Source organism: Trifolium pratense, linkage group LG4 (genome assembly GCF_020283565.1).
Source record: "Trifolium pratense cultivar HEN17-A07 linkage group LG4, ARS_RC_1.1, whole genome shotgun sequence".
NCBI classification, from domain to species: domain Eukaryota; kingdom Viridiplantae; phylum Streptophyta; class Magnoliopsida; order Fabales; family Fabaceae; genus Trifolium; species Trifolium pratense.
The window spans coordinates 1,002,271-1,015,026 of record NC_060062.1 but is presented as its reverse complement, the minus strand read 5'-3'; the positions used below and the strand labels follow the sequence as shown (position 1 = coordinate 1,015,026).

General features: G+C 29.4%; 1 protein-coding gene across 1 annotated transcript; it reads right to left on the bottom strand.

Moving 5' to 3' along the window:
• Nucleotides 1-2,394: 2,394 nt before the first annotated feature.
• On the bottom strand, nt 2,395-6,763 carry LOC123920425 (uncharacterized protein At4g26485-like). Its single transcript, XM_045972680.1, has 5 exons — nt 6,700-6,763; nt 6,391-6,589; nt 3,419-3,573; nt 3,064-3,250; nt 2,395-2,896 (listed from the first exon to the last, which is right to left on the bottom strand). The coding sequence occupies exons 1-5, from the start codon at nt 6,725-6,727 to the stop codon at nt 2,410-2,412; spliced, it is 1,056 nt and encodes a 351-aa protein (XP_045828636.1). The 5' UTR covers nt 6,728-6,763; the 3' UTR covers nt 2,395-2,409.
• Between the last annotated feature and the right edge of the window lie 5,993 nt (nt 6,764-12,756).

Here is a 12,756-nt window from a genome sequence, read left to right as displayed (position 1 = left end):
CCACTTTTCTAAACAATACGAGACTTAACTCACTCCCACTTGCCACAACAATTGAACCATGTAAATAAATACAAATAAAAGTAGAAAAAACATAACTAAATAATTGAAAAAATGCAGTCAATTTTTTATTCATATATAATAATATCAAACTAATACAATTGTTGCATAAGCCCAACCCAATGTTGTTATCAAGCCTTTGGAGGTTATCACTCTCACATCCAAGCCAACATGTAATTGAGTTGGAGAAAATACGTCAGTATTTTCTCTTCCCACTTTCCGTGAATCTTTTATATCCCTAATATTTTAATTTTGCCTTTGCAAAAAAATTTGGTTCGCAGAAACCGAATTTTTACTAGTGCAAATTCAGAGTAAATTTCGGTTTTTAAAAACCAAAATTTGTTTTCAAGGCAAAAAAAAACTTCGGTTTCTAAGAACTGAAGTTTTTCAAGGGCAAAATTGGAAATTCAGGGGATAAAAGATTCACGGGGGGTGGGAAGAGAAAACATCAATTCTAAATTGTAGAATGAATTTTTACACATTTAAATTTTTGAATTCATGTGTTAAAATTTAAACCCATGTATAGAAGGATTTCGTAAATGTAAAATTTAAATATGTAAAATAATATTTTTTTTAAAATGTTCAAATTCTACAATTCAAGAGTAAAAACTAACTCGGGTTACAAATTTACTCATATTGCTGTTAAGGTCCGTTTGGATTAACTTATTTTTGAGCTTATGTAATATAAATTATTTTTTATGCTATTTTATAAGTTCACTCACACTAGTAAAAATTGTATTTTTATTAACTATTTTATCATAAACTATATTGACAAACTTATAATAATATATAAAAATTCCATAAACTATTTACATAAGCTCATTAAGCTAATCCAAATGGGCCTTAATAATCTAGTGGGAAAAACATTTTCTCATATTAAAGTGGTGACAATGACACCAAGTTCCATTAACGCTAAGTTAGGAATTTGGCTTGATAAAAAGCAAAGCAAACGCATATGTAAGCAAGCAAACTGCAAAAATAATTAAAAAACAAAATTGTTTTCCCCTTTACTCAACTTAAAAAAATAATTTAAATTGTTTGACTAAACTAACAAAATTAATTAAATTAAGGCTTAAATATGCAAAATTTTTCTACATTTACAAGTCATTTGAGTTTTAGTCTGTGCATTTTAAAAAACTTTCATTTTACTTTAAAAATGATCTATCGACCAATTACTTTTGTTGAAATGACACATTTTTGTTGATGTGTCATTGTTAACTAGACTTTAAAATTGATAATTTATTTAATTTTACAACGAATGAACCAAAATACTCTTAAATAAATAATCATATTTAGTAAAATGAAAGTGAGACACTTTTTGCATATTTAAGCCTTAAATTAAACTAAACTTATTTTAAAGTTTAAACAAGAAATATATTCTTGTTTGTAGTACCAACTCTATTTCAAAGCTAATCGAACTCGTCGTATACCGCACTCATTTTCATTTTCTGTTCACTCACAAAAACCACAAACGACATCACATCACAGAATCTGCGTTTTGAAAGCGTAACAAAGTGTATCGTTCTGCTATCAATGGAGTTGGAGTTCGATCCGATCCCAATCGGTTCGTGCTCCAAAGAGCATCAGAACATTTACCAGCAATGGTTCAATTTCGCTGATTCAGGTACTAATCTATCTATTTTCACTAATTTTCTTGCTTAGTTTTTTTTTGTTTAACAATGGAACTGAACACTGTGCTCGCTTTGATTTTCAGATAGTGATGGACGCATAACGGGGAATGATGCCACCAAGTTTTTCGCCATGTCTAATTTGTCTCGACAAGATCTTAAACAGGTTTTCTTGTTTTGTTGCATTTATGACTTGTAAATAATCATAAGATATGATTGCTTGGTTTGATAGTTCAGAAAAAAATGATTAAATTGATTACTTTTAGCTTTTAGGAATTGAGAAATTGGAGGTAACATGCACTGGGATCAAAACTTAGATGATAGTAATGTGATTTTTGCAAGTTTTCCCCTGTTGCAGTAGTTTTGTAATTGAGAATCCACTGCTTTGCCATGTCACCCCACTTTGTATGGTTATTTTTTAAACTGATAGTGTGATGTGATATTGCTCAGAATCTTCTCACCCAAAAATAAAGTCTTAATTTCACCAAAGTATTGTTAATAATCCTATTCAGCATGACATGACAAAATATATCGAAATAGACCGATATTTCATCAAAGAAAAGCTTATTTGTGGATTAATAACAAGAGAAATGCAGGACTAATTACAAGTTGCTTCTTTCACAAACTCAAACATTCTTCAACATTGCAAAGATAAATGTTTTTTGGTGTACATTTTTTTTTTGAAAGCTTGGTCTAAATTTTAGAGTATGCATTCTTTGCTTCTTCATAAAATTGTGCACATTGAGATTAAATTTGAATTTGTTGTGGTGTTGATCGGAGAATAAATAGTGGTTTCAATCAAATTTGTTGAAGTTGAAACGCGAACCGTCTGATTTTTACTCGACAACTTCAATTCACATTCACTTGTATCTTTTAACTGCAGTGAATTTGGGTCTACTGATATTTCTGATATTGCCACAAAAGATTGAACATTTTTTGCTTTCGAGAACTTGAAGGTGCTACAATAATAACCAACATCAAACTTTCCATCCCAATTGAGTCCAGATCCTCTTCTATTAGTGTAACATGGATATTCTTGCATTTTAAATGGCACCTTCTTAACCAATACCAAACCAGCTTTCTTTGCCAATTTCACTACTTCCCATTTATTAAAAGGATGGGTACAGTTTAGTGTCACATGAACTTCCCCGTCGCGACTTAGCATCTTCCTTGCATTCTGTAGAAAACCCAACACCAACTTCTGGTGATTCCTGGACATTTAAAAATATATATGTTTGTCATCCATCTTACATGGAGTTTATAGAGCCTAATAAGCTATATATAAAATGTTATGGACTAATATTTGGTAATATCGGAGCACCAGATTAAAATTAAAGACCTTAATTAAGTTGAATTAGAAACGAAGAAAATAACTTACTGAATTTTGTGAAAAGCAAATCCTATATCCTGAGGAAAATTAAAGACTATGCGATCGAATATTTTCCCTAGCAACAACGGGTGTTGGTCCATGGTAAGGGCATCCACTTCATGCAAAATGGTGCAACCGAACCTCTTTAGTTCTATCTGATTTATTGTAGCTCTTGAGTACTTCACCTGCAATGACACTAATAAAAACATTCACCACGATCAAAATGTATAAAAAGTTCGAACTCCAACCTTATATACTACAATGTCCCTATCAGTTGAACTATACTCGTATAGACCATGAGAATCATATATTATAAAGACCAAAGTCATGAATTATCCTAAAAACAAAAGGTTTGAAGATGTACCTTTCGAATCAAAAGAAGTTGCAACTATGTTGGAAGCCGAGCAAAATGCCCTTGCCAAAGAGAGTGCAAAAGAGAAATCTCCCTCTCCAACCAGCAATATCTTGTGGCAGCTACTATAATGTTTTATCCATCTTTCTTCCATTTTGGAATCAATCCTACAACAGTTTTGATTTTGAGATACCAACATAATTTTACTAACATAATTTTTCAACTGTACTGAATCCGGGTCTTCTAACACAACTAGAAGCCCCAAAGAAATTGCTTTCACATATTTTGGTTTTGAAAATTTGAAAGTACTTGAATCACCAATAGGAAAAGTTCCATCACAATTTTCTCCTGAGCCTCTCTTATTTACATAACCTGGATAATCACTTATTTTAAATGGAACTTTTTCAACAAAGACCAAACCAATTTTCTCTGCACATTTTACTATTTCCCATTTAGAAAAAGGCTTGTTATTCTTGTGTGTAATGTGAATTTCACCATTAATTGTTAGCATCTTCTTTGCACTCTTTAGAAATCCAAACACCACTTCTTGATGAAGCCTGAAAATAACAACACAATTATGTACATATTGTGTTAAATATTTCAAGTTTTAATTTAATCTCAGCAAATCCTAAATATAGCCTCTAACATTCCAAGTGAATGTCATTTTAGTCCCAACCAAAAGTCATATTCAAACCAAGAGTTAAGAAGTGGGCAATTGTAGCTTCAAACTTGCGCCCCCAACATGTCAAAATATCTATAACATGCCAAATATTTATAGTATTTTATGATGTGAGTTGTACTTGAAGTTTTCATCGTCATTTAACCGTGACTAATTTCTGTCGAAGAATTTGTGAGACACATAAGGTAAGTTCTCTCCTCTCAACTAAATTTCTTTCATACACAAAAGTCAGAAATCAAACATTTGACTACTTGTTTAAGAGATCCAACACTCTTCCACTTAAAACAATCCATTGTTAATTTTTTTTAAACTATTTTATTTTGACTATTTATTTTTTAAAACTTAAAATGCTTCATTATGAATTTCTATGTAACTAAAATGACCAACAATTTACTATTTCAGAGATTTCATTTCTTAATTCCTTACTAGCTAGTAAAATAATTGTACATACCCTAGTCCACAAATCCTAGCTCAACTAGTTGAAAATACTAGATCGGAAGTAATGATCGGGATTCGAATCTCTGTCACTCCATTTTGTATTTGTGAGTTCTTCAATAATTTGTCATTTTCTCTATGAACCAAAAAAAAAAAGTACGTACATATCCCAAAGAAAAATTATGTAGTCTTTGGGAAAATAGTTTAGTTGATAGATATGTTACGTTTTGTTTTGTTTTATTTTATATATATATATATATATACTGGTGTAATGATGTGCGTCTTTTATGCCGGGCACTGAGTAGTTCGGCCACCTGGTTAAGAAAGTCTGACAAAGAATTAGTTCTATTAGAAATCGAACTCGAGTTCTCTCGAACAATTCATCTTAAAAAAAGTTCATTAATCCAAATCCAATGTATTGATTGTCATAAAAAAAAATTGATGAAAGAATCTCATCTCTCAAATACCATTTATACATAAAAAATGAAAATGAAAATATACATAATATATCGCTAGAAATTAACAAGTACAATATAAAAAATGAAAATGTTAAACAGTATCTTCAAACACTAGTTAAATAGTATTTGAAATTTATACATTTAATATTTTAAAATTGTAAAAAGTTACATTTTCAACATTAATTTTGTATTTCATTTTTTAATATGTTTAACAAATGTACCGGATGCACCGTTTAACATGATGCTATAAAAAAATTGAACATGGTAGTTATTTTTAATTTCTTTTAATCCTTTGATTTTCAAAGGAAAATGACCTCGGTGATTCAGAGTTCATCCGCGGGGTATGGAATTGTTCCCACCAAGAATCATACTCGAATTCCCTCAAACGTTTCTCACTAATGAAAACAAAAATAATTTCATTAGTGAGAAATCGTGTCATGTATGATAGTTTCATTAAAAAAAATTATCGGTTAAAATTTAGTTAACACAAATCGGTTGAATTTTTTATCAATGACAGATTGTCTTCTATATAATAATTATTTTAAAAATTTATCAAATATAATTTTTTTTAAGGAAATTTATCAATTATAATTATAAATTGTATTTTTTCCGGTCCTAAATATAAGAGAAAATTTATTTTTTAAATTCATTGACAATATAATATATTTGATCTATATTAAAGGTTAAATACATTGAATTATCAATGAATAAAAAAAAAGTAGATTATCTCTTATATTTAGCACAGAAGGGAGTATAATAGTTATTTTTATAATTTGTTGAGAAGTATTAAGAATCTTTATCTCTTCTCAACTTCTTCTCTCAACTAAACAGTGTAAATAATGGTTTCATTGTTACATTGGAAACAGAAACACGATAAGCTATGATGACAAGCTACAAAAATGTCACTTCTATACTGCAAAGAGAAAGCTATCATCACAAGCTATCAGGAAAATATGTTGTCAGCCTTGTTTTTACTCGATGCACTATCTTTTCTTCTCAGCCGTAAACCACCAACACCGGCCAACTAACCGCCACACCCAGCCTTGTTCATTCTCCTCATTAAAAATAATAGTTGTATTTTTTAAAATGAGTTTTAATTTCCTCTTTTTTTAAAAATTTAAAATGCTTCATTATATGTAACTAAAATTATCGAAAATTTACTATTTTAGAGACTTCATTATTTTTTTACTATTAGTATCCGGCTGATTAGACCGTTTAATTTAGTTCGAGATCAATTCTGGCATCATATGGACGTTCCAGCCAAGAGACTTGGTTATTTAATTCACCATACTTCAAAGACTAACCTAACAGTTAGATTTCAGGTGGAAAATTTTATCTAACAGAATTTACTTATCTCTTAGTCAAATTCAACACCCTCTTCCTCTAACAGTAATTTGAATAGTAAAACTTACCCAATTTGGTTCAAATTATTCTCAGCCAAATCAAATCCAGCATGAGGGAAATTGTAGACTATACGATCAAAAGCTTTATTTTGTAACATTGGGTGCTTGTGGACACTATATGCATCAACTTCATGTACAATGCTGCAACCAAGTGTCTCTAGTTCTTCCAAAATTGCAAAAGCTCTTGAGTATTTCATTATCAATAACCCTAATAAAAACATTCAACACATTTAAAAGAAAAAAAAAAAGGAATAAAAATAAGAGAAAAATAAGAATGACATTTCTCAAAATAAAAAAAAAAATTATAGGATAGTGTACCTTTGGAATCACGAGAAGTTGCTACCATGTTGGAAGCAGAACCAAATGCATTTGCCAAAGATAGTGCAAATGAAAACTAGCATTAGCCAATTATTATATAGTAATATTTCTCGTGTTTCGTGAACTTAATTCCCATTGTGTACATGCACAAATTAAGTTTTCCAATGGCCTTACAATTAATTTACTCTCTTTATTTTCTTCATAACCCATAGAAATTGTTTATCCCTTGAGTATGACTCAGTGTTGAAACTTGGTAGGGACATTGCTTATAATTATAAAAAACAGGGATTGAGGTTTGAACCTTTACTATCACATTTTAATTTAAAAATTGAAATTTTAACTATTAAGTTACTTGACAAAAAAAAATTGTTTTAACATTTTTCTATACAACTTATTTTTAAAAAAATATACAAAAAAAATAATTTAAATTGTCATGTTTTTGTTTTTTTTAATAAATATAATTTTTTGTTGCTTTATAATTTTGGATGGAAAGAGTATTTGGACACACACTTAAAAGTAAAAATAAATAAATTTTAGATAAAATAGATATGGGAATATCACATTTATATGAAATTAGAACAAGTGTAAATAAGTGAAGTGACACCGAAGGAGTTTTTTCTTAAGTGAAAGTTGTTGGATTCAATTTCAAAAACTAGCATTAGCCAATTATATATAGTAATATTTCTCGTGTTCCGTAAGCTTAATTCAATTGATATGAATATTACGTTTTATATATATATATGAGCTGAGATTCGAATGTGGGACACTCAACTTATTCACTTAAAAATGAAATTTTTAGTCATTAAGTTATTTGATAAAAAAAAAATAGGCTTAAATGAATTTTGTATTTCTGTATTTAAAAAAAATAAAAAAATGAGATTTTAATCCTCCTATTTTAAAAATCAATTTTTGATTCCCAATTTTATTTATTTTGAGTTTCCATCCCCATCCCATTTTAAGGTGAATTTTGATGATTGGTTTTGTCTCTAATGATGATGTGGCAGTTCCCACATGGATATACTCCATATTTAAAAGTGCATTTAAGCAAAAAAGTAATATTTTCCATTGTATAAAAATATATTCCCTCTGTTTTATTTTATAAGATCTCGTTTGACTAAATGCATTATTCATATATCTTGTTTTGATCATATTTTTCTAAAGATATATAAATGTAAATATTATCATATAAGATCTTGTTTGATCTGTTTCGACGAGTGTTTTTAAAATATCAAATTTCTATAATTTTTACTAATTGACAATTAAAAATATTTGTAATCAAAGTTATACATCGGTGTACGTGCAATAGTCAACTAATTCTTATATTTTGAGACGGACATAGTATAGAATATAGAATTACAACAATTGTGAAGTGCAGTTGGTTTTGTTAGATGAAGACCACAAAGAACATTAACCAATTTCCATTGGTGTTTTGTTCTTATTCTATGCTTATTTCTTTCTCATTCACATCCTTCTCTGCATTGTTGTCAATTTCTCACACATTTCTATTATTTTACGCAATTCGTAGTGTGCAATTATAGTTTGAACTTGAAGTAACAAGAGCGATTAGAATATTTATCTATAAATTCATTTTTATCTACACATTTCTATTATTTTATTAATATTGTTCTATCCACTTGCCTACCGAGCTTGGTTTGCATATGATCTAAATTCGAAAACATTAACAATATATAAATATTATTATTGAACTTTAAAATTTTGAGTTGAGGACCGATGTCGTCGCTCACACTACACCTCCATATATAGGGGTCGAGCCTGATTGGGAGCATTAAGGTGTTGAAAAATATAATGTGTGCCAAAAAAACGTTCATTTGGCCTAGTGGTGAGGATACATTTCAAATTTTTTATGAAATTTTCATTTAATTATTAAACACATCTCAAGCTGGTCTGATTCAGTGTTGGTTTCACTGGTTCACCGGTTTGACTGTTAAACCAGTCGGGTCACGCTGATTTTTAATGGTTTGATTGTAGAACTGGTTTTCGATTCCCAAACTTTTTATACTATGAATATTATTTTTAACTCGAAAATTATATTCCGAACTTTTTGCATGGACAAAAATGTAATTTCGGGGGATAAAAGAAACGTTGGCTAAGAGAATTTTTCCTTCCTTATAGCATTGACATATTTACATGACAGGCTATACTGGTTTTTGCCCTTGAACATTTTGACGATTTCTTTCTCGTGTTATTCAAAATCCCTTCAAATCCTACTAGAAATGTAAATAAACATTTTAGATGTAGAAATCTCATTGGTTGTATACATAATTAATCTCAATGGCATGATACTTTTGAAAAACCCATTTATATCATTGTGTCTCCGTCTCCATGAATTGGAAATAACCCTTTAAAATAAAGTTTCAATATATACAATTTTATTTCAGTAGCATGCAGTGGAAACAAATTTGGTAGGGGGGGACCGCATGTGAGAATTATTATCAAGTCTATACAAAAGAGAGTCTTAAGAGGCATAACTTAGCTGAAAAAATTCAAGGAAATATGAGTGTACTTGATGTGCACCCATTAATTGATTATCCATGAATACTTTATGGATCCATTTCAGTTTCACGGCCAAAAATTAAACACTAGAAGCTGTAAAATGTGCTTAATGTGTAGGAAGAATATCTAAGCACACCAAAATACCTTGTGCTTAATGATTAAAGAATCAGAATCATGTTCATGTCATTGTTGGAGGTATGAATTTTGGTGAGAATGATAATAAATAATGAGAAATAATTTGTGAGGTTCAATTTGCAATTCAATTAATATATTCAACAAAAAAATAATAATAATAATAATAATAATAATAATATATTTGTAGTTGTATTTAGCTATAGGATACTATATGCTAGGAAAACATGTCGAATTTTCCTAGTGAACTAAATTAATTTGATGTTCTTGCCAGCAGTATTCGAGCAGTATAGTTTCAAATGTAAACATCTTAATTAAAGGAAATACAACATATTTAGTTGATAGGACATGAAAATTAATAAATTATTATGCATACATGTACTACGTACTACTACTACACTTTGAGAAAAATGACAAAACATCACTTTGTCTCGTCCCCATGAGCTGCAAATAACCCAAAAAGTTCAATCCACATCCCTCCCTTTCTTTGCATAACAAAGAGTACGTCCCAAACAAAGAAAAGCTTAAACATGAAATATTCAAAATTTAATTAATGATATGTCTTCTTCACTTTTCTTATATTGGACGTACTCTTCCTTAATTACTATACATTTTACAACTCACAAAAAGTGTAGAAAAAGAAAAGAAATTGCAACTGTCTCTAAATTAGTTATGTCATTCAAAAGCTCATTGCTTGCTCCAATTGAAAGCTACCCCATTTTAATTTTTGTCACATAATTAAAGATATGTCCATATTAATAAGATGCGGTCCATCTAAAATTTATCTAGTTTTTGTATGTAAAGACATGGCAACATGATGTCTTATTGTTTGCTAAGGCAAAGCACTCTTAAGCTAGGGTGATCATAAGGTCCTTCATTAGTTAACAATCCACAATAGCGATTTGGCATGTGTCTTGGTCACGTGAAACAAATTAAAAGAGATTTGAAATCCTAATTTCATAGGTCTGAGAGTGAAGAACAACAACACAGTAGCGCCGACGTGAAACAAAAGAAGCGTGCTTATGAAGATAAATATTAAGTTTTATGAATGGTTCTTATGTTTTCACTTGAACTTTTCTTGAAATAATGATAATATCATAATAAATCACTCAAATCAACAAGTGCATCATACTATCTCAATGGTATCATATTCTTCGTGAAGATATTTAGAAGACTATTATTTGAATCATAAATAAAAGAAGTAATCTAGAAGGCCAGAAAAGGAGGTTCATAATTGAAGAGTCATGATATAAGAACTTGCATCACAATGATATAGACACACACATCAATAAAAAAATTAAACGAAACAACAAATAGCTACATCAATTAATTTAATTTTGCTCATTTTTTCTTTAATTTGTGGTTGTGTCTAAGTAACTATTTTGTATCTCAGCATGTAGTAAAGTGATCTTCAAGAAAGAAAAAAAAAACATGTAGTAAAGTCTATTTACTTTAGTTTTTTTAAGAATAAAAGTCTATTTAGTTTTGTATGTTAAATTACTCTGTTTAAATTGAATTTTTCTTGTTTCAAAAGTTACATATGTGTGCTTATACTTTTCTTACTCATATACACTTAATATTTGCATAAGTGAGTTATAAGTAAAACAAGTGACTAGACAAGTATTCAATATTATGAAGGATACTAGAGAATATCTATCATTGAATGTGATTTTTTTGAATGTTAAACAATGTTATGTAGTGGGAGCTAGCCTTGTTTTTGCTGTCATCAATGTGTTTGTTTTAGGCTTGAGGTAGTTATAACTTACGGTACTTGATGTTGTAATATATTGTAATTTTCTGATTTCAGGTGCGAGTACTTGTATTGTATCTTTTGACACATAGCTTATTTATGCCTCCTTCATTTCATTACTTGACTCCACTTGAACCAAAATATATTGTAATACTCTTCTTCTCTATAACCCCTTCTTCATCTTCTTCTTTACTTCAACTTTTTCTCAGTCTCAGGTAACATTTTTGCATTTCACTCTTGTTTTTATGTGTATACCCTTTATGTATAAGTTTGTTTTCTAATTATATTTCTTCTGAAAGTTGCAGTCTTTTTTCATAATTTTGGTTCATTGGTATCATGCTTTTTCAATCTAAACATTCTGTTTTGGGATGTTCTTGTTCTTATTGTGTGTTGTTTTGAAGTAGATTTCAAAGGATAAAAAACAAGATGCAACAGATGAGAGTAGCAGCAGATAAGAGTTTTCCCACCATCGCACCCACGTCCGTTGCCTTCCCGCCCGACCTGCCCGACACCATTTTACCAACCTTTAAATTTGATGATCCTGACACCGACCCCTACCAACCCCATCGTGGGTTGTTTTACTTATTATCGGGTATATGCTATGTTTGATTATTGTAGTTTTCATAAAGTGCAGGACTCCACATTTTCAACCGGAGGAGGAGGAGTAGTAGTAGTAGTATATCTTAGTGATAGTGAGTAAGAGGGATTTTTGTTTATGTAGTATTAAAGATTAATTGGTTGTAATAAGTATATTATAGTGTGAAATGATTTCTGTTTTATTTTTTGTCTATGTAGTTTTTTTGTCTATGTATGTCAAATCAACAGCATCCTATTATGCCAAAGAGGCATGATATTTAAACACAAAATCTCCCGACAAATTTTTTACAACGTATGGGCATTAGAGTGTGCACGGAAACCAATAAAGTGAATTATATTATTTAAAAATTGAAAAAAGTGTTTGGACAGTATATTTGTCATGTTTGTGTTCATAAACTATGTCAGCATAACATTTTTTTATGCGAAATCAAGTAGTATATATGATTAATTAATTGTTGAATGATGGAACATTTGATATCACTTCTGTTGAGATGTCGAAGGGAAAATACTAACTTGTATAAAACTAAGCCATAACTAACTTTATAGCCATCTAAAAAAACTAATTTATAGTTGAAAAATTATCTTTATTTCATTTTATTATATTTGTTTGATGGTAAAATATTTATTTTAAATTTTAGAAGGGAAAAAAAAAAGATTTTTATTTTTGACACAAACAAACTTAATTCATTTTATTAATCATGTTCATGTTAGAGCTTTAAAATGTTGTTGGAGGTATGAATTTTGGTGAGAATGATAATAAATAATGAGAAATAATTTGTGAGGTTCAATTTGCAATTCAATTAATATATTCAAAAAATAATAATAATAATAATAATAATAATAATAATAATAATAATAATATATTTGTAGTTGCATTTTGCTATAGGATACTATATGCTAGGAAAACATGTCAAATTTTCCTAGTGGAACTAAATTAATTTGATGTTCTTGCCAGTATTCGAGCAGTATAGTTTCAAATGTAAACATCTTAATTAAAGGAAATACAACATATTTAGTTGATAGGACATGAAAATTAATAAATTATTATGCATACATGTATTACT

Bases quoted from the DNA above. Each gene is read 5' to 3' on its own strand.
- LOC123920425 (XM_045972680.1), bottom strand. From the start codon at position 6,727: ATGGTAGCAACTTCTCGTGATTCCAAAG. The intron at 6,590-6,699 runs GTACACTATCCT...TGTTTTTATTAG, and splicing joins AACTTCTCGTGATTCCAAAG to GGTTATTGATAATGAAATAC. The intron at 3,251-3,418 runs GTACATCTTCAA...TGTTTTTATTAG, and splicing joins AACTTCTTTTGATTCGAAAG to TGTCATTGCAGGTGAAGTAC.